Source organism: Dermochelys coriacea, chromosome 1, assembly GCF_009764565.3.
Source record: "Dermochelys coriacea isolate rDerCor1 chromosome 1, rDerCor1.pri.v4, whole genome shotgun sequence".
In the NCBI taxonomy this organism is placed as follows: Eukaryota; Metazoa; Chordata; order Testudines; family Dermochelyidae; genus Dermochelys; species Dermochelys coriacea.
Window position 1 is genome coordinate 209,906,446 of NC_050068.2, and position 22,568 is coordinate 209,929,013.

The following is a 22,568-nucleotide window of genomic DNA, read 5'->3' on the forward strand; positions in this document are numbered from 1 at the left end:
ACAGAGACTGCAGTGGATGTAATGCAGGGGTGGCGAAACTGGCTTGTGAGGCACATGTGGCTCTTTTACTGTTAAAGTGCAGCTCACAGAGCCCCGCACACCCCCACCCTCCATTCTCCACCTCCATCTCCAGAGTGGGGGCAGGGGGCAGGAACCTTGGGACCTTGCAGCAGGGAGATGGAGGGGTCTCAGGGCTTCAGGAGGAGCGGGGCTGAAACACTGGGCCCTGGCAGGCGCCTCCTGTGGGGCTGAAGATTGTTGTATGCGGCTTGGAGAGTCAGTAAATTTGGCCACCCCTGATGTAATGGATGTCTGAGGATTTCACAGTTGATTTTTTTTCCTGAAGCAATTGATATAATGACCCACTGTGTGCTTTTCTTCACTGTGGGGTGTCCAATCAGATGACTTTTTTTCTTGTGACTGTCAGTCGGGATGTGGTGGTAGTTTTGGGTGGTGTCTTTGTTGTGAAAGATTTACTTGAGGTGGAGTTGGCTGAAGAATTCTTCTAGGTCTCTACATTAGTAGCATCATTAGCAGAAAGCAGCAAACCTGGAGAAAGGGGACAGTCAAGCTCATGGACTAAGCAGATTCTAATGGAAGCATTTTTGGGGGAGATGCAGTGCTGAACCGTTGCTATTTGGGTAGATCCAGCACATTTCCTTGGAGGCCTTTTGTAAGTTAGCCGCAGTTATTTACCACTGGAATCAAGACAGACCTTCTGTTACATGCAACATGGAAACACAAACTTAGTTTTCAAAATCAGATAAATTTAATTTCCTTCATGTATTGGCACTGGCGCTATGAGCTCGGAGTTTGCAGAAAGAGCAACAAAGAGCCTATCCCAAGCATCTCATTCAAAATCGCTCAGTGGATCATTTTTGGTTTTACCACTCTGATAGCTGGTAAGACTGGGCCCCTGGTTCACATAAGGAAGGCTTTGGAACACCCTCAAGTGTACACACTCATCGGTGCTGTTGCTGATGGAGACCTGAAAGACAAGGAGAATGAGACAGCCATGGACTAAGCAGATTCTCATGAAGGGATGTTTTGGGGAGATGAAGTGCTGAACCTTTGAATAGCTACAAAATAAAAATTAAATCACACACGGTATCATTCAGTTCCCTAAACCTGGTCTGTAGAGACTATCCCATTTCATATATGTGTGAGCAGAAACAGGCTTGTGTGTCCAAATTAGGGTGTTCCTGATGACCAGCAGAAATAGAAATAAGAAAAGGAGTACTTGTGGCACCTTAGAGACTAACGAATTTGAGCATAAGCTTTCGTGAGCTACAGCTCACTTCATCGGATGCATTTTTCACCAAATGCATCCGATGAAGTGAGCTGAAGCTCACGAAAGCTTATGCTCAAATAAATTTGTTAGTCTCTAAGGTGCCACAAGTACTCCTTTTCTTTTTGCGAATACAGACTAACACGGCTGCTATTCTGAAACCAGAAATAGAAATGTTATCCCTGACCCCACAAGGCCAAATTCAACCCTGCCATAAGAAGGTGTCACTTCCATTGGTTTCTCCAGGAGTTGCAGCTATTTATGCCTGGCCAGAATTTAGGTCATATTCTTCATACCCCAAAGTTATCCTTCCCACTCAACCCCTTCATCTTCTGCCTTTGCACATAACCTTGGGTATCTGAGGGAAGTAAATGAGAGTTTGCTCTACAAAAAATCTGACTGAAAACTTTTGGGTTTAACAATCAGTTTTTCCTAAGGCTAAGTCTCATTGACTTCACTCAGATCCCATGCCTAGACTGGCAGTGAAAGAGTTAATCCTTTTTACCCTCGGAAGGCCAGAGCTGTAGGCAAAGACACTGGAGGAGGGGGCAAAGAAAGCTGAATGCTGGGGTGAAGTAAGCCAACACCCTCACAGGGGCTGGGTGAAGATTTTTCAGACAAATATTTTATTCACCAAAAAAAAAAATGCAGTTTCAAATCTACCAAAACTATTTGTGAATTTTTGTGAATTTTGACTGTCTCTCAAATCAAAAAATATTTTTTTGGAAATGCTGACAAAAACTGTTTCAATATTTCCAAATCGATTATTTTTGATTTTTTGGGGGAGAGAGATTTACAAAATGGCCAGAGGAGGAGATGGTGGTGTCCCACCTTATAACTTTTAGTCCACGTGGTTGGGGGTATTCAGGTGGGATATGGAAGACCTGGGTTCAATATCATCCTCATGTGATGTGCAGAAGGGAGTTGATTTGGGGTTTCCTGCCTCTCAACAGAGTGCTCTAAGCAGTAGGCTATGAGGTATTCAAGAGGAGGTTTCTCTGTTTCGCTTATTGAAGCTGTTCCACTGGGTATAAATAATCAGTGGGCCAGAAACAAAGAGATTGACTCCATAGCCTGCTGCTTAGGCACTCAGCTGGGAGGTAAGAAACAAATTCAAATCCCATCCCCTGCAAGTTGTCTCCTGTTGTACAAAAATCCTGTTTTTTACAGTCTCTCTTTTATAGAACCACCCAACATTTAAGCACCACTGGTATTCACAAAATCCCCACAATCCCCACTCAGCTGCCACGTAACTCTGGAGGTGCCTATATGCCCTCAGCACCTACATTTTTGTTGTAAAAGTCCCCTAGTTGCCTAAATTTCTGCCACTGGGCATGTGCACTAGTGTCTCAAGCAGGTGCCTAGACACCTAACTCACATCTAACCCCCAGAGGGATTCTCATACTAGGCTTTGTCCTGCCCTGCTTACCTGCAGGGCCTGATCCAGTAGGTGTGCTCAGAGTACACCTGGCGCCACAAAACATGGAGGAGAACAACCTTCCTTATGGCCTTTAGCCCAGTGGTGTCACCTGGACCGTGTGAGACCCCATTCAATTCCCTCTTCTGCAAGAGGAGACAAAGGGAATTGGTCATGGGTCTTCTACTTGTTGGAGGAATGTTCTAACCACTGGGCTATAGGATAAGCTGAGGCAGGGGCGCTCTCTGAGTCTCCCACTGAAGCTGTTCCCCTGTGTAACTAATTAAATATGCACTGGCCCAAACAGAAAGCGAGTGACTCTGTAGTTCAGTAACTAGGGCACATGCCTGACATGTGGGAGACCATCTTCAAATCCCTTCTCCCCAGAAGGCAAAGGAGGGGAATTGAACCAGAGTCTCCTATCACCCAAACAAGTATCCTAACCACTGGCATAAAGGTTGTAAGGAAGTCAGCCTGCTCCTCCTTTCCCCTCTGGCTGTTTTGTGGGAAGTCAGACTTGTGCCACCCTTTGTCTTGCAAGAAACAGCTTAGGCACCTGATGCCAGGAGAAGGCTTTGTCATAGGTTCTAAGGCCAGAAGGGACAATTATGATTATCTGGTCTGATCTCCGGTAAAACACAGGCCATTGAACTCCCCCAAAATAAGTTCTAGAGTAGATCTTTTAGCAAAAGATCCCATCTTGATCCAAAAATGTTCAGTTCTGGAGAAATCCACCATGACCCTTGACAAATTGTTCCAATGGTTAATTGCTCTCACCATTAAAAACGTACTGCTGTTTCAAAGATACTCCTAGCTTCAACTCTCAGCCATTGGATCATGTTATGCCTTTCTGTGCTAAAGTGAAGAGCCCATTCATTTTACAATGTTTTTTACCCATGCAGGTATTTACAGAAAGTAATGAAGATAACCCTTAACTTACTCTTTGCTAAACTGAATAGACTGAGCTCTGAGTCTCACTATGAGGCACGTTTTCTAATCCTTTAATCATTCTTGTGACTCTTCTCTCAACCCTCTCCAATCTCTCAACATCCTTCTTGAATTCTGGGCATCAGAACTTGACACAGTATTCCAACAGTGGTCGCACCAGTGACAAGTAGAGAGACAAAATAGGCAAATCTCAAGTAGGGGTAGAGAGGCTGTTTATGCATCCTAGGATCAACATCAGGCTGACAGGTCTATAATTACCCAGGTCATCCCATTTATCCATTTTAAAAATTGGAACTTAAGCTTTCTTCCAGTCTTCTGAAACTTTCCCAGTGCTTTAAGACTTATTGAAAAAACCAACATTAACAGTCCAGTGAACTCCTCAGCCAGCTCTTTTAAAACTCTTGAATGCACATTATCTGATACTGCTAATCTGAACATGTCTAACTTAAGTAGCTTCTGTTTAACAACCTCCAGAGATATTAATGGAATAGAAAGAGTGTTATCACCATAGGTAGAGATTATATCTGTTTTTCCCACAACTATTTATTGAACACTTCTGCCTTTTCTAGCCTGTGACTCCCAAGCAGAGACAGGTGCCTCTTTCACTCTGTACCTCAAAGTAGCACCCTGGAACACCCATATTCACCTCTGTCATATAATTATGATATAGTTCATACAAAGCATGCTATGTAGGGTATCATATGAAAGGTCATGATCTGCTGAAACCCATTGTTCTGTTAAAATATGTATATCGTTTGAGGTTATAAGATTTTGCTGTATGGTTGTTAATGAAATACGTTGTGAGTTTGGAAGTCACCCAATGCTAGTTCTCCAAGGACCATAACAAAAGAGGGTACCAATAGCCGGGTGGGCGTTGAACAATCACCACCTGCCATTGACCAGCAGGGGAATATTATACAAGGGATTTACAATTCAAGGACAGTTGCGCAAGTACCACACATTGCGGACTGCTCAACTTAATGACTCGGTTGCACAAGACCACAACAGGGGTTTGCTCAACCCTGTGATTCAGCTAGGCCCACCAGATATGGCTGGGCTAGTGTCTTCCAGGCATATGGACTGAGGAAATAAAATAGGGGAGAGTGGCATCATGCTTTGGCCTTTATCCTCCCACACCTATGTTGGAAGCAACAAGAACACTGGGAAGACAAAGCCTTGAACTGAGAAGACTGGTCCCAGGCTTAAAGGGGAAGCCTGTGTATTAAGAACATCACATCTAGCGGGGTGAGAAAACTGCTTGTTCCAAATACTACCTAGTCTAATAAAATGATTTAGACTGTGTGATTACCTTTTATTTTCTTTGGTAATTTACTTGGACCTTTTAAGCCTACCACTTATAATCACTTAAAAAAAATCTATCTTTCTGTAGTTAATAAATCTGTTTTATATTTTATCTAAAGCAGTGTGTTTTGGTTGAAGTGCTTGGGAAATCTCAGCTCAGTTTACAAAGGATAGTTGTGTGTCCTCTCCACATTGAGGGAGGGGCAGGCTGGATAATAAATTTACACCGATCAGGTTTCTGACCAGGACAAGATGGTATAGTTCTGGGCTGCAAGGCTGTGGGCTTGGTAGATTAGCTGGTGCCTTTCTCTGTGTGATTCGTGAGTGGCTCAGGGAGCATTCATGCAATTTAGCTGGGTGTGGGGCTCCACGTGCTGTTGTGCTGAATGATAACAGTGCCTGGAGGGGTTTGCTGCTTGTCAGTACCAAAGCATTGCGAGAGACAGCCCAGGCTACAGAGTTAAGAGAGCCCAGTGGTACCCCAGTTCCAGGTTGTACACTGGGGATCACATCACAGTGCCTAACTCCAGACTGGAGTTGATACCCAAGTTCCTTTGAGGGAAAGCACTCAGGACAGACACCGCTCTCCTCAGCATTTCCTATTGGCTAGCTTAAGCATCTCCTCTTTCAGTGTGTATGCTTTTGTAGATTCCATTCTTAGGCTCCGAACTTTCCCCATCCATTGTGTAGGGAGCCTGAACACACCTAATTCACAAAAAGAAAAGGAGTACTTGTGGCACCTTAGAGACTAACAAATTTACTAGAGCATAAGCTTTCGTGAGCTACAGCTCACTTCACGAAAGCTTATGCTCTAATAAATTTGTTAGTCTCTAAGGTGCCACAAGTACTCCTTTTCTTTTTGCGAATACAGACTAACACGGCTGCTACTCTGACACCTAATTCAGGCTTTGTGAATTCCAGTGGGTGACTAAGCATCTAGAAGTTAGAGGCTCCAATGCCCACCTACCTTAGAAAAACCTCTCTATCCATGTCCCTCAGACAGTTGCTCTCACTTGCAATCCATTGGGAAAATTTCAGGTGCAGGAGGCAGAACATTCTGAACAGATGGCCGTAAATGACTGAACTCATTGCCACAGGAGATCAGAATGAGACCTGGGCCAGGAGTGTTTAGAGCCCAATGAAAACCCAACTCCTTTGATAAGGCCTTCTCACAACAACAAAGCTAAAAAGACCCGCCATTTCTCCGAGAGACGGAGCAGACTGGGCCTTTGGGCCCCAGGCAGCCATTTGACCACAGGACCCCCTGTTTTGAGGAAACATTAGGGAACAGGGGAAATTTCCGCTACCATTAAAAAAAAAGTTTCTAGCCTTTTCCCTTCATAAAGGGCCTTGTAAAATGTAAGCGGATCAAAGGAACAAGGGGTTGGACTACTTCTGCAGCAGAAGGTTGAGGGGACATAGAAACCTACCCCTCCCAAACAAACACACATACTGTTTTTAAAATTGCTCAGAGGAGTTTGAGGCGTGTACCACAGAATCCTCTCAGTAACATTCCCCAAAATCCCTAGACCGGCCCTGTGCCTACTGCGCTGATCATGGCGAAGAGGATTCTGTGTCCTCTCAGGGCCTGGAGACGACAGGTTGAAAAAGCCATTGTTTTGCCCACCTGCCCAAACAACAGCTAAGGCCAGCTCTAAGAGGGAGAGCTGAGAAAGCAGTTGGAGAGAGTTCAATGGAGATCGCCCTCTTGGCAATCCTAAAATTTTACAATATACAGCTGAAAGAGTTCAGAGTAGCAGCCGTGTTAGTCTGTATCCGCAGAAAGAACAGGAGGACTTGTGGCACCTTAGAGACTAAAATTTATTTGAGCATAAGCTTTCGTGAGGTCCTCCTGTTCTTTTAGCTGAAAGAGTGTGACTCATGCTTTATAAATACTAAGATAAAATTAAATGAGATTCACAAAACAAGCTGTTTATCTTTTCTATTTTTATTGCGAAATAGCATCCAACAGGAGGTAATCCCTACCTTGATTAAAAGTCATATTGGGACCTTTTCCTGCAACGTTTGCTCACTATTTAAACATCTTGCTTTAAGGCACTCAAAATTATACCTATGTTCTTCTTCAGTTAGAAGACTTATGCAATGATGGAAGAAGTGGGGGATTTTGTTGAGTACTGACCTTAATGAAGTAGTTTGTTCCAGCAACCACCTGAGTTCTATATTTTAGGGCTACAAAGACTGGATACGTCTTTGTCACTCTCTCTTCCAGCTGTGGCTTCACCTGTAGAAAAAAGAAAGAGAGTTAGGTGGTGTAATGGGGTCAGCAAACCTCCTTCTCATTGTATGTCTACTGCCTCAGTTTCTTCTTCTCAGCTTCCCAAAGAATGCACAAAGACCGACATGCAGCACACAACATTTCCCTTCTTTGGGCCTTGCTTATTAACAATTCAACTCAACTCAACTCAGATCTTCCAGCCTTATTCCTTAGGCTCCACAGTTCCTTGCAACCAGGCTTCACACCCCGTGAAAACAAGGATTGCTGCCTGGCTCTACCTGAAATACCTCTCACCTGAAGCTCCTGCTTTCTGCAAACATCTCCCCCAAAACACCTGTCCATCCACTGACCTCTGAGTCTGTCTAGCCCAGCTCCCTCCTAAAGGGGGCTCCACTTCCAATATGCCATCACATGATACTTGGTCACTATGATACAGAGGCCCATTGCTGCCAACTGGCAAAAGGTTTGCTCTTCTCTACAAGAGACTCCTGTCTTGGCCTGACAAACTCACTACACCTAACACACGGCTTTCATGGTATTCACCCATGAAGATGAGCATGTGAGGTCTCTGTTGAAAACTTGTAACTTATCAAACCCATAATCAGTGTGAGATGTGTGTACGGGCGATATTTAAAGAATAATGTAACTGTATTGAAAATTCTGCCTTCATGGTCTTGGAGGGAAAGTGAGTGACTAGGGAAATAATATGTCTCGGTGATGGACAATTCAAGCGCGAGGGAGTTGTCACCCATCCTGGGCTAGCCAATTATGTATTGCATTACTCATTGCCTGCCTTGGCACCAACCCAGAAAAATCAATCGAAAAACCATCAAAGAAACTAAGCATCGAAATCACTTGAATGTGAAAAGGAATAATAGGACATTGTGTGGATCACCCTGTTTGCTGAATAAAGACAAGAGACTGATTTGGTATATCCCAGGGTGGAGAAAGAAGCTCTGTACACATTGACTAAGGAGGTACCTTGAGGAGCAGGGGTGCTTCATGAAAGATTGGGTCCTGGCTCCTTGGGGCTAGCAAATGCAGCAAAAGACTGAACTGTGGGCTAAGAATCTACATTATTAGATAGGAAAGGTAACTTAAGTGTAGGCCCTAGTTTGCGGTTAATATGGAACCATCTGTTTCCATTACTCACACTTGTTTCCATTTAATCTTAAATACATTTTCTTTTGTTTTACTGTAAGTAAACTGAAGCGTTGGGTGTGCCACAGGAGCTGTTATCTAAGGTAAACCTGGGGTCCACTGTTCCTTTTGGAGTGGAGGAACTGGGATTTCTGTGGTGTCCAGGGATCCGGGGCTGGATATCACAGGGGGACACTTCAAAGGGACTCAGAGGTGCACCTATGTTCAATCTGCAGGGCAAAGGCAGGGCTGGTACAGCCCAGAGGAGAGTGCCTGAGTGGTTGACAGGCTGGTTGTGTTAGGGAGCTAACACCCAGCTGGCAAAGGCAAGACTCCCTTGTGCTGAAGGCAGGTTTGGATAGATGTGTTTATGCAGGGGAACAACTTTAAACGCCGTGGATTTTTAAAATTTATTCAGTGCCAGTACTTCAAAAATAGATGTAGAACAAGGAGTGTTTCCCATGATAACATACATCTGAAAGGAAGGGAAGTTTGGGGCTCATCAGTGAATTGACAGAGGCGTTATCAATGACCTCTTCAAAGGCTAAGTACCACTATCACAGTTCAGGGCAACTGCACCTGCAGTCCCCCCTTGTGTCCACCAAGTGGAGGCCCCCAGCTTTTCAGGCATCACCTCTCTTGGGCAAAGGCCCATGTCTCTCTCCCTCCTGACCAGGGAGTTCAGGCTGCACAGCTTCCTAATCTACAAGGTGATATCTCCAGCAAGCCAGACTGCCTAAACAGGCCAGCGTCTGTGCTGCTTTCTCTCCACAGGCTCTGAACATGGAGTGCCAGCAGTGACAGGTTATTACACAGATCTTTCTAAGCAAGCATATTTATTCTTAAGGTAAAAGCATTACAAAGGAAACATTAACACAATATAAACGTGCACACGCTAAAAAATTTACCAGAGGTCATCCAAGCTCTAACCTAGGACTCTGGTAGGTTAAGTCTTTCCATCCTTTCCACAAGGATTGTCCATTTGCTGGATCAGAAAAAAGGCCCCAGGTCAGTTTAAACTATTTATCTAAAAATCCTTTTAACCAGTAAATACAAGTACCTCTCCAGGTAGTGTTATAATCTGAATTAATTTGCCTCACCTCCCCACACTGTTCTTAGTTCCTAGAGGACTATGGTTCCCCTCCCCCATTGACTTATGTACAATCCCTCAATCATACATAAATGTTTCCATTTTTAATTCAATGAACTCCTATAATACTAATTAATTCAATATGGTTTGTCCAGGATATGGCAGGTGAGTGTCATATCTGTCACAATCAAGTGACTTTTTAAAATTTTCCCTAAGACTTTTTTTGATTACACTCACCTGATGGGGTCATTGGAGTGCTATGGTACATCAACCCTTCTCAGGTACAGATGTTCGGTGTCTCAGAGGAAAGCATTCAAGAAACTTCAGCTGTGAGGCAGCATGGACTGCAACAGCTAGTGGGTCCCAAAAAGCTCCGACACACAGCGCAAAGGAAATACTAATTTACCAAGGCTGCCAGAAAAGGACAAATACCCTAGGCTCACTAAACAGTTCAGAGTAGTTCTCAGTTTACCCTTTGTGGGACAGTTCAAATAAAGATTGGGGTCCTCAGGCCTCACTATCTTAATATCTTAATCCATTCATGCAGTAGAGGTAGTTGGTCAGAGTTCAGTTCTGTTGTACGACTCATTGGGAGCCCCTCGAGCCTTGTTCTTCCACACTGATGCAGCATCTTCTGCTCGAGTGTCAACTCTGGAGCAGCTGTTCCAGTGCGTCACATGCCGCCACTCTCAACCCAAATGCTGCAATCACAACACTCCTCCCAAAATCCCAATACACCCACTCTTGACTAACTATTCTCCCAGTTCCCATGGAACCTTTCCTTTCTGCTGCTCTCAGCAGATTTACCACACTACGCCCAAGCTTTCCACTTCTTTGGAAGTGTTAAGTGTCCCCTCAGCACCAGCTGTCCTTGTCTCAGACAAATAAACTGTCATCCTCCACCCCCACCATTCATGACCTTCCCAACCTCCAAGCACTATTTACCCATCAGTTATTTATTGAAAGGGCCCATCCCTTCAAGGGAGGTCAAGCAGCCAGCTGCCTAGTCCCCATATGGACAGTTTGAAGCCTTTGGCTCATGCCTAACTAATGTAGGACAAGGAGATTTAATAAGTAATACATTCCTGAACAAATGTATTGTTGGTTGTTGTTTCTGGACTCAGCTAGGATTAGGGCAGAAATGAAGGTATCACTCAGGGGTCAACAATGCTACAAGAAAACTCTCCAAAATTGATAGGACTAGGGCTGCTGCGGCTACGTTTCACCAGGGATCTTAGGCACCCTGCTGACTAGTGCAATTCTTAGCCCTGAGTTAGGCACCCAGGTTCCCCCTGTATTGTATGGGGAGACTTAATTGTCTAAGAAAGGGATTCCCAGAAGCCAGCAGGCAGAGTGGGGAGCCATCTAAGCTGGCCAAAAATAAAATAGAGAGAAGAGGGGCAGGGCATAGGGCCCAGATCTACAAAGGTACTTAGGCACCTGACTGACAGGCTGGAGAGAGGTGCCCATCTCTGCTTGGGATTTGTGCTTTCAGATTGCCAGATGAAAAGTGCCTTGTACCTGCTGAGGAAATCAGGGTTAAAATCCTTTCCTCTCAGAAGAGCTTTTGGCAAAGCGTCATTTCCCTTTGCTGTGATTTTAATTGTCTGCTTTGGAGCCTCTTTTAGGAGCATTTGGATACTACAATACAATCCAACGTAACGACAGCATTGTAGATGGGGAAACTGAGGCAGAGAGCACTGAAGTGACTTCCCCAAAGTCAGGCCATGCAGCAAGTCTGTGGCTGACACAGGAATCACATCTGTCTCATGACTACCAGTCCCAGGGCACCAGCCACACTCCATTGTGCTTCATTCATTAGCTAACTGGGAACTTTGACCATTTCTTTAAAAGCATCTAGTCAATAAAGGCAATTCATGTATTTAAGCCAATCAACAATGACATTTTTCTGCTGGCAGCCACTTTCCCTTTCCATAAAAAGGTGCATGAAGGGTGGGGTGAGAGCCACCACGAGTCTTCTAGTCAGCAGTCTGGTAGTCAGATGCTCTCTGTTGCTAAAAAAATACCATGGAGTTCCCAGGTGACTCACAAATGCCAGATACTATTCAAAATCTACTTCTCCAAGGCACACAGATCTAAGCACAAGACAAAAAAGTTTCACCTTTTAGAAAATAAAGAACAATGAAAATTGTATTTACATTCTTTAAAGATCACTGAACAGATGAGTACTTTAAATGAGGGGTTCTCAACCTTTCTTTCTGAGGCCCCCCAGCATGCTATAAAAATTCTACAGCCCACATGCTCCACAACTGTTTTTCTGCATATCCAGTAGATTAAAAGCCAGGGCCAGCGATAGGGGGTGGCAACCAGGCCAATTGCTTGGGACCCCAGGCCGCAGGGGGCCCTGCAAAGCTAAGTTGCTCAGGCTTCGGCTTCAGCCCCGGGTGGCAGGGCTTGCGCTTTCTGCCCTGGGCCCCAGCACGTCTAATGCCAACCCTGCTCTCTGGTTTATTTAAGCAGACCCCTGAAGCCTGCTTGCAGCCTCCCAGCTTGAGAACTGGTGCTTTAAATCATTCCAAGTACATGACACTTTCCTGAAAGTAGTTCAGGTATCATACATATCTGTCCTCCAGAGGCAACACTCTGCTCTCAGTTAACAGGGGAGTAAATTTAAGAACCTCAATTGACCCGTGTGAATGAAAGCAGAATCTGACTTGAAGAGTCACCTTTTGCGCCATATTTGTGTCCACTGAAAACTAAGAATTGTGGCCTCATTTCTGACACATGCTGGGAGCACATTTAAACTTGGATTCTAGGATTTTTTTGGACAGAGACCATCTGTTACGTTTCTACAGTGAGCATACATAGAACAGCAGTAATATTTTGTAGTTCTATAGTGCCTTTTGAGGAAGAATCTCAATGTGCCTTACAAATATGAATTAACAGTCCCCATGTGAGGAAGAGAAGTGTTATCCCCGCTGCCCCCCCTCCATTTTACAGCTGAGGAAATTCAAGCACAAAGAGGCAAAGTGATTTGACCAGGGTGTCATAGTGAGTCCACAGGAGAGCCAGGCAGGCCCAGGACATTTCCCCCTCACCCCCCAGCCCAAATAACCTACAAGGGGCCCTAAATCGTCGTCAGAAAGGCCAAAGTTATAAATCACAGGAAAATATTGACTCTTAAACTCTTAAAATCCAAGATTTTCCAGGGATCTAGCTCCTGGACTCCTAGAAGGTTATTTGTTTACAGGGCCCCCCCCCCATACCCACTCCCCTCTTCTGCTCCCCCCAGTACCCACTCCCCTCCTCTGCCCCCCTCCCCCCCAGTAATGGGACCCCAGAGCTAGCCCAGGCAATAGGAAGAAAAGCCTGACTCCCTGGCCTGCTCTGCATTAGCAAATGGAACCCCCATTCACCGCCGGTGCAGCTCCACAAGCCCAAGTACACAAGTACCAGTGTAGGCAGAAAAATGATATTTTTACTGCCCTGTCAGCCAGTTCTCTACAGATCAGGGTTTGATGAAAGTTGTAAAGACATTTAAAACCCTGTCTACACAGGTGCTTCTACCACTGCTACTATCAGTGGAACTGTACTGGTAGTTAATTAGGCAGTGTAGACTCAGCTTCAGATGCCTGTACTGACCACTAGAGCTTGCTGTCTTTCATATATTTCTATCCGCAACACAGCCGTAAATGTCTCTAGAGCTCCCAGAACACTGAAAAGCAGAATATCAGAAGACTGGAAGAAAGCTAATGTGCTACTATTTAAAAAGGATAAATGGGATAACCCAGGTAATTATAGGCCTGCCAGTCTGACACTGATTTCAGGTAAGAAATTGGAGCAGCTGATATAGGTCTTGATTAATAAAGAATTAAAGGAAATCACTTTACTTAATGCTAATCAATGGGGATGTATGGAAAATAGATCCTTTCAAATGGATTTGATATCTTTTTTGATGAAATTGTAAGTGTGGTTGATAAAAGGCAACACCGTTGATGCAATAGATTACTGTATGGCATTATACTTGGTGCCGCATGACATTTTGATTAAAAAGCTAGAGCAATACAAAATTAACATGGCCACCTTAAATGGATTAAAAGAATGAAAATTTCTATGCCTATGCTATACAGGAGGTCAGACTAGATGGTCCCTTCTGGCATTGGCAGATACAAATCGAAGAATTTCCTGGACTGGAGTCAGTGCAGTCACTTCTTCAGCAATTTTTCCATGCCACATACTACACGCTTCTAATCAATCAAGAGGGCTTCCATTTACAATGCTTCTTGTTAGATTTTAAAGTAAATGTTAGCTTCATTCCATAATCTCTCTGGAATTTGCTTTTGTGCTACTAGTTTCTGTTTTGCATCTTTCATGGGATGCAACTCACCTGGTCAACAAGCTCTTGGATTTCTGGAGTTGCGGGTTTGGTCTCGGTTAAGCCTCCAGGCATCATAGTGGCAAATAACTTCTTAGGATGTTTGGAAACTCTGACGAGCAAAATCTAGAGCAAATGTGACCAAGAATAGTCAGACATCTGATATTATATAGTCAGACAGTCATGTGGTTTGTATACATGGAGTTTACAATTGTCAGGTTTGAGGGGAGAGGAGGGAAGAAAGGAACAAAATAAAAAAAAAATGTAATGTTGTCAATAGTAAGAGAGTGAGTACTTTAAATATCATTATGTGTATAGTGCTCTGTGGACACCAGAAAAGCAGAAAACAAATAACTCCTCGACCCCTATTAATTATGGTAGTTGGTTCAGGCTGGTCTGGCAATTTCTTGACTCATCACCAGTTTCAACACTTCATGGGGGTATGACTCTCTTTGTACTTAGGGAAGTGATTGTGAACACTGAGCTACGCCCAAATATTTCGCAATATTTGCCTTAACATTACCACACATTCTCCCCTGCTTTCATTGCAGCAATTCCTGTTTAACTTAACATGTGTTTTTCTCATTATCCCTAAGAGTGCAAAGGCAGCACTCTAATTATTTTATTTCTCTATTGTTTATTAGAAAACCTTTCAGTTTTGTAACTGTTGAAAGGACAAAGGTAAGAATGCTGGCACATGCTGCCACCTTAACCCCTTCTTTCCTTGCGTTTTAGCTTTTATTGGAAGAAATATGACCCACCCTCCAAAAGGAGCATGCATGTTGATTCTTTATCAAACTTTTTACAAAACCTATGTACATTTAGCAATTAGTCTTGTTTTTAATTTTGCACCAGGAATAAAATTTCCTTTTTCTACATTATTCCTTTAGCATTTGTCTTTAAAATCTGGCAGACAGACCCCAATGAAAGATGTACCTAATCTTTAGAACAATTTCCCTTATTCCTACTTAAAGTAATGTAGTTCTTCACAGGCTTTTGTATTTTTTGGAAGTTAGCACATATTGGCTTAAATTGTATTAGAGGCTCTTAATTTTAGTAAAGTTTCTGAAGGACAGAAATTAAAAAGTTTTCAGCAAAACATACAACACACAAAGCACCACTCATGCCTCCACACCCCACCCTGCTCTATTTTATAGATAAACCATTGTAAGGATACATTCAAAATTATTCTATATTGTTATGTATACAAGTCACCCACCCACACATGTTCATACTTGTTTTTCAGCATTATTTTATACCAAACATGCACGTATACACAGCCTAACTTAAAAGAAATCTAACAATGTAAAATTGGTTAATACACCCGACTGTAGACAAAGATTTAGTTTGAACTATTTGTGTAAAACAGCTGATTATAAAAACAACTGCTATAAGCATACACTCAAGCTAGTTTTATAGAAAAGGCACACACACATCTATACTTGTTTTTCAGCATTCACAGACACACACATACACCCCTGTAACTTACAGTGTATGAGTACCTACATGGGGAACAAATAGCCTACCAGAGAAAAGGATAAAATGATCCAATGGCTGGAAATTGAAGCTAGATAAATTCAGATTGGAAATAAGGCATACATTTTTAACAATGAGTAATTTACCATTACAACAGTTTACCAAGGATCTTGGTGGATTCTCCATCACTGGCAATTTTTAAATCAAGATTGGATATTTTCCTAAGAGATCTGCTCTAGGAATTATTTTGAGGAAGTTTATGGCCTGTGTTACATAGGAGGCCAGACTAAATTATCACAGTGGTCCCTTCTAGCCTTGGAATTTATGAATTTAAAGGAAATCCAGCAGTGTAAACTTAGTTAATGCACCCATTGTAGCTGATCTATAGATTATGTATTAATTAGGGCTGTCAAGTGATTAAAAAATTAATCACAATTAATCGCACTGTTAAACAATAATAGAATACCATTTATTTAAATAGTTTTGCATATTTTCTACATTTTCAAATATACTGATTTCAATTACCACATAGAATACAAAGTGTACAGTGCTCACTTTATATTTAATTGTATTACAAATATTTGCACTGTAAAAAACAAAATAGTATTTTTCAATTCACCTCATACAAGTACTGTAGTGCAATCTCTTTATCGTAGAAAGTTCAGCTTTCATGATAAAGAGATTGCACTACAGTACTTGTATGAGGTGAATTGAAAAATAGTATTTCTTTTGTTCACCATTTTTACACTTCAAATATTTGTAATAAACAATATAAAGTGAGCACCGTCAACTTTGTATGCTGTGTTGCAATTGAAATCAATATATTTGAAAATGTAGAAGAACATCCAAAAATATTTAATATTTTTCAATTGGTATTCTATTGTTTAACAGTGCGATTAAAACCACGATTAATTTTTTTAATCATGATTAGTTTTTTTAGTTAATCGCATGAGTTCGACAGCCCTAGTATTAATTATGTTGATTACTTAAGAATTCCCAGTTGTCACTTTGATGGTAAGCAGATCCTTGTCTCAAGATCAGGCCCAGTATTATTAAAATTACTATATAGTAGTGAACCCCAGTGTGCACAGTTGCAACACTCACACTGTAGGAACTCTTCTGTATTTACGAAGAATTTATTAATACATTTAGCAAAGTCACAAACACTCCATCCCATCAAGGTAGATAGACAGACTACAGAACATCCATTTGAACATCCATCTATGCCCCCCATCCCTTGCAGGACAACCTGAAATTTGAGCCATCATCTTCCTCATCACCATCACCTTCCCCCTCATCATCAGTGGCCATCATTCTGGCCCCTCCTAAGGGCCACATCTCTCTCTCCTACTGCCCACAGGCTCGGATGTAACTTTTATAATATGTTATGCTGACAACACTATGTCTCATGCATATTCAGTAGGGGTTTCTCCCCTTTTCCTTATTTGTATTTCCTCATCCTACTAATATTGAGGTGTCCTTCTTCTATAGGTTACTATATTAATATGTGTGATTACCATTTCAGCTCATGATCATACCCATCACCCCTTGCTTAAGTGGATTTGCGATTATTACTTCCATGTTCCTTGCAGTAGCACTTACTGGAACATTCCAACTCCTACCATTGAGCAGCTCTTCTTAGGTCTTGTCTATGCTGCCATTTAACAGCACTGCAACTTTCTTGCTTAGGGGTGTGAAAAAAACACTCCTGAGCGCTTCAAGTTTCAGCGCTCTAAAGTGGCAGTGTAGACAGTGCACCAGTGCTGGGAGCCACACTCCCAGTGCTGGTAGCTACTCCCCTTGTGGAGGTGGGTTTTTTATAGCATACCCTTAGTTCCCAAAATCTAAAGGTAACTTAATCTATGCCAAGGGTTCCAGCCTATTTAACCACACTTATGCAATTTATGCTTCAGCTAATGTCTTACAGGATACAGGCCTGTAGGTTTCCTGCATTACAGCTGAATATAATGAAAGCAGCTAAATATAATGAAGGCAAGGCAGTGAATACAGCAGAGGCAAGCTAGCCCTATGGGCTACACCATGTACAAGACTAAATGCAGGCATAGTTTAAACTATTCATGGGAAAAAGAGCTAACACCACTTTTACTTTATTCTCCACAAACTATACCCTTGTTGTTCAAGTAAAATGTAACTTTCAAAATTTAAAGTATGAAATGTAGATTAATTAAAATGAGCAGCTTGGATTTAATTAATAACATAAAAACAGCACTGTTGAATATGTTTTTAGGTGTTTGTGTTATTTCTTGGAAGTCTCCAATTATCTGGCAAGTAAATGGGGATTACTCTGTAGTTAGAATTTTCCGCCCAAGCTGCCCTGGTGACCCTGCCAGGAAGGAGCGAGGGGGTGGAGGCACAGCCAAATAATTTCATAGGAAAAAAAGAAAAGAAGATTCACCCTGCTGAGTGGGTGGCAGGATCCAAAAGAACCCAGACCTGTCCATCAAAACCTGTAAGCGGATTGCATTAAAGGAGGTAACCAGGTGGAGAGGGGGTGTTAGATACAGTAGCCCAGAATTTTAAAGGTAACGGGGGATGGGGACGGGGGAGAGAAAAAAAAAGTACAAGGTTAAGAGAGTTGGCCTGGATTTTAGGGACATTTTGACAAACGTTTCAAGTCTTTTTTAGTGATTCAGTTTTGTATTTATCCTGTTAGTTTTCATACTTTAGCATGGCTACAACACGTGTCATAAAGAAACTCTGCCTAACCTCATGAGGCATTATCCCTTTTGTTATTCCAAGTTTTTTAATCATTTCTTTCACTGAGGGTCAGAAATAGTAAATAAATTACATTTACAAAGGCATCAAAAGGAATGTGTACACATACCCCAATTTCCCACATGCTGGGGAGGAGTGTACCCTTAACAGATATCCCCTGCTGCTCTCTCTTCCCTCTGGGATTTTGGGAAAGAGTTGGCTGGGAAAGGATGGGGAAGAGGGGAGAAAGGGGACTGAAGAGAGAGGACAACACAGATAGGAGGAGAAGAGAGGGGCTATGGGCAAGGGGAAGAGCTAGAGAGAGAAGAAGATGAGAGAAAGGGAAGGAAAGTGAGAGAATTGAGAAAGAGAGACAGGGTCATGTGGAAAGCAGGGAGTGAAAGAAGAATGGAGTTAGAGCATGCAGAGCAGGGGAAGCCAACCTGAGCCTGAGAAGGAGCCAGCATTTACCAGTGTACATTGCCAAAGAGCCACAGGAATACGTCAGCAGCCCAGGCATGAGCTCCAGCCCCCACTCCCAGCGCCTCCCACCCACCAGCAGCCCCACTAATCAGCACCTCCCTCTCCCTCCCCTCCCCTCCCCTCCCGATCAGCTGTTTTGTGGTGTGCAGGAGGCTGGGGAGGGTGGTGGTGAGGGGGAGGAATGAGGGCACGGCAGACTCAGGGAAGGGGTGGAGTGAGGGCAGGGCCTGTGGCAGAGCCAGAGGTTGAGCGTTGAGCACCTCCCAGCACATTGGAAAGTTGGCGCCTGTAGCTCCAGCCCTGGAGTCGGTGCCTATACGAGGAGCCACATATTAACTTCTGAAGAGCCGCATGTGGCTCTGGAGCCACAGGTTGGCAACCCCTGTCAGAGAGTCTAGTGCATGGGGCACCTACAATGCTTGACTCCGTGCTGGTGGTACACAGCCACCGTACCAGATATCCAGAAGGGACTAGTGTGCCACAGGACTTAGAGAAACACCCTGCAATGGGATTGGTTACCATAGTTTGGAGCCAGTTCTGCAGACACGTAAGCATCTGCGCAACTTTACTCACACAGATAGTTCCATTGGTTGCCTAGGGGCGTATGGTGCTTTGGTGGAAAGTGTTTGCATTTACTCGGCAAGATTCACCACCAGTGTAATGCAATCTTACATACAGAATGGAAGGCTTTATGCTGATTTATTCTGACATAAACTGGCAAAGTTCCCTATGGATAGGAACTCTGATGGGCACCAGGTTATAGCTGTATAAAGCAGCCATAATTCCACTGTTGTGTGATGAAAGGGGGATGTACAGCCCAGAAGTGGATGGTTCTGGCAGAGAATGGGGCCTGGCCAGGGTCTCCATTGTACATAGAGCTGATTGTCCAAAAATCACTTTAACAGAAAATGCCCAATTTCTTTACAAAAAAAAAATCTAAATTTTCAATGGGAAATTTTCAATGTTGCTGAATTTTTGGGGGGGAATCCAAACAAAATGTTTCATTTCAGGGCTATTCAACATTAAACTGCTTCCGCCCAGAGTGCCTTGATGGTTCATGGGAGTAATAGTTCAGGTGCTTTGTGCCCCCAGTCTTTCCTATGACCTGGACCCTTACCCAGACTACATTCCCATGATGCTTTGTGGTCTCCCTTCTGACAGGGCCACATGGCACCTCAGGAAGATGTATTTTTGGCAAGGAGCCTGCCCCATAGGGAAGAATGAAAGCATGAGGTACCCAAAACTACCTGTCCCATGAGGCAATAAGTAAATGCAGTTTAATGTCAAACTGACTTGAAACAAAATGTTTCAACATTTACTAAACAAATTCTTTTGTGAAAATTTTTGGTATTTTTCCAGTTTGAGACATTAACAAATGTCAAATTATTACAATGTCCTATGAGCCAAATTCCCGTTTCATCTCCGCTGCATTTATGCAGTATATACTCACCTCCTGTTGTGTGTGCTCTTCCTCCTGGACCCAATTCAGGAAACCTGTGAAGATTAGACTATTACAAAGCTTCCTGAATATGGATTTAAGAGCCTAACTTCAAACACTCAACTGAAAATGTTCATGTTAACCCCTGTGCCTTAGTTTCCCCATCTGTACAAGAGGAATATTAATACTTCCCTTGTTCTTTGTGGTGATTAAGTATTTAAGGATTGTAAAACAAAGCTAAAAGTCACCTGACTTCACATAAAAACCTCCAGTGGCCAATCCCCCACTCTCTCCCACCCTACCCCCATTTTATTGGGGCAATTGGCTACTGCAAATGTTAAATGCTGATGTGCACAAAGCTCAGCACAAGTAGGTTCCTTTTCTTCTTCAACAGAAGAACTAAAGATCACAAACATGCATTTCCCTTACTGGGAGTATTTCTTGCCTATAACACACTTATGCTCAAGGGTGGGCATCTCCCACCAAGCACGTCTTTGATCTACAGGCAGTCACACACCTCACTGAGGCTATGGCATCCACCTTTCATTCAGGCGGAACAACATAGCAGTTAAATACCCATTTGTTTAATGGCCACTGAAAAAAAAAATGGAAGGCACCACCCAAAGACTAGACAGGATGCAAACACAAGGGCCGGGGATTGCTTTGTGAGGAGCTGCATGTGTGTCTAAGTCAGAAGCAGCCACAAAGCAGGGAAAGAGTTGTTCTTCATTTCTGTAATGTCTGCCACCTCTTCCTACAAAGTAAATATTCCCTCCCCTTCCTATAGGGGCCACCTGCAGCAGCTGGGGGCTGCAGGATACCCCTGCAGCCTGCAGCTCCAGAGGCTTGCAATGGCCAGGAACTCAGGGGGTCCCCCACCACCAGCAGCAGCTCCAGGGACCCTGTAATGGGGTCTCTGCAGGGCCCTCCTGGCTCCTTCCCCCGCTGGGCTGAGCAAGTCACACAGAGGCCTTGGTATAGTGCTCACCTGGTGCTTTTATTTACAGGCTGTGCTCCCACCACCTTTCCACCAAACACATAGTCCCCTTTTTACAATCCACCAGCAGGAGAGAGGGGGTAAGCAATCTCTCTCTGCTTCCCCTCACTGCCATTCCTCTACTGCAGCTTCCCTCTTTCCAGCTCCTTTCCCTAGCTTCCTTCCCCTGGGGCTCTTATCCAGCCCCAGCCTGATGAGGCAGCATCTGTTCCAGCTTCCCCAATGAGGGCCAGGTGATCTACCCAGCTCCAATTCACCTCCCTTTATTGGACTGGAGTGACAGAGGGTTAGCTAAGCAGTTTTCTGCTTAGCACCCTGTCACAGACCCCCATGGCCTCTGGCGGCTGGGAGCTCGGGGGTAGCCCGCAGTTCCCTGCCCCCATGGGCAACGGGAAACCCTTCAGCTCTCGACCACCGCAGGCTGAAGTCATGGAGGTTGCTGGAAGTCACTAAATCGTAGTCTTACATATGGCCTATCCGCCACTGCTGTTAGCAGCAGTCTCCTAAGGTCAGTAGATGGGGAGGGCTCTGAGTTATTACAGGCAATTCTTTCCCAGCTGTCTAGCTGGTGGGTCTCAGCCACACACTCAGGGTCTAAAAAATCGCCATACTGAGTTCAGGAAGGAATTCTCCCCCAGGTCAGATAGGCAGAGACACTGGGAGTTTTTCACCTTCCTCCACAGTATGGATCTGGATCAGGATCACATGCACAGAGTAGTGGAAATACATCACCATGGAGACCTGGGATGACCAGGAGCTATCCCAGAATTTTCATCGGAGGGCCGTGTTCCCTGAGCTGTGTGAAGAGCTCACTCGAGCCCGTGTGCATCAGGACATCAGGATGAAAAACGCAAATGCCAGGCCAGAAGCGGGGTGCTACAACTCTCTGGAAGCTGCCACCCAGACTGTCTCCCATCTGTGGGTAACCACTCTGAGGTTGGCAAGTCAACTGTTGTTGCTGTGATGATGGATGTTTGCCAGGCAGTTATTGCTGGGCTTCACCCACATGTGGTGAAGATGGATAATGTCCCCGAAATAATTTCTGGCTTTTGAACAAAGGGCATTCCCAAACTGTGCTGGGGCTATCAATGGCACACGCATGCCTGTTACCTGGGCCCCTCAAGGTGCACGAGTATATCAGCAGAAAAATAAATTGCTCCTTGTTATTCAGACCTTAAAGGACTATCAAGGGAGATCATGGACGTCAAAGTGCAGGATATCCAAGTATTCCAGAGATCTGGCCTGTCTCAGGGTTGGTCTACATTACCACTTAATTCAATGTATCTTAAGTCACTCAGGGATATGAAAACGACGGCCCCTGAGCAACGTAACTTACATCAACTTAAAGTGATGTCCCCACAGTGATATGTCAGCGGGAGACGCTCTCCCACTGACCATACTTCCACTTCTCGCGACAGAAGAGCACTCTGCCATTGGCATAGCATGTCTACACCAGACGCACTCCAGCGGCACAGCTGAATCGGTGCAGCGCAGTAGAGTAGATTTGCTGTCAGAGTGGGAAAGCAGGTATTTTGTTCCTGCTAAACTATATGGATATCAGTGTGATGTCTGTGCCCACTGTTATTTTGGCCAACCCCACTTACACTCTGCTACCCTGACTCATGGAGGCTTACCCTGATGTGTGGCAACCTGGTGGGCTGCTGCTATGTAGCATGAAGAGAAGTGGTCCATTTGGCTAGGC

The 22,568-nt window shown here is 43.9% G+C and overlaps 1 protein-coding gene across 1 annotated transcript; it reads right to left on the minus strand.

Annotated features, from left to right (window-relative positions):
* Positions 1–746: 746 nt before the first annotated feature.
* On the minus strand, positions 747–21,011 carry LOC119849891 (cystatin-A-like). Its single transcript, XM_038387226.2, has 5 exons — positions 20,858–21,011; positions 19,882–19,925; positions 13,770–13,883; positions 7,096–7,197; positions 747–988 (listed from the first exon to the last, which is right to left on the minus strand). Exons 3-5 carry the CDS (start codon positions 13,833–13,835, stop codon positions 851–853), a joined length of 306 nt encoding a protein of 101 aa, XP_038243154.1. The 5' UTR covers positions 13,836–13,883; positions 19,882–19,925; positions 20,858–21,011; the 3' UTR covers positions 747–850.
* Positions 21,012–22,568: the final 1,557 nt, after the last annotated feature.

Bases quoted from the DNA above. Each gene is read 5' to 3' on its own strand.
- LOC119849891 (XM_038387226.2), bottom strand. From the start codon at position 13,835: ATGATGCCTGGAGGCTTAACCGAGACCAAACCCGCAACTCCAGAAATC. The intron at 7,198-13,769 runs GTGAGTTGCATC...TTTTTTCTACAG, and splicing joins TCCAAGAGCTTGTTGACCAG to GTGAAGCCACAGCTGGAAGA. The intron at 989-7,095 runs GTCAGTACTCAA...CTTGTCTTTCAG, and splicing joins GAACAAACTACTTCATTAAG to GTCTCCATCAGCAACAGCAC.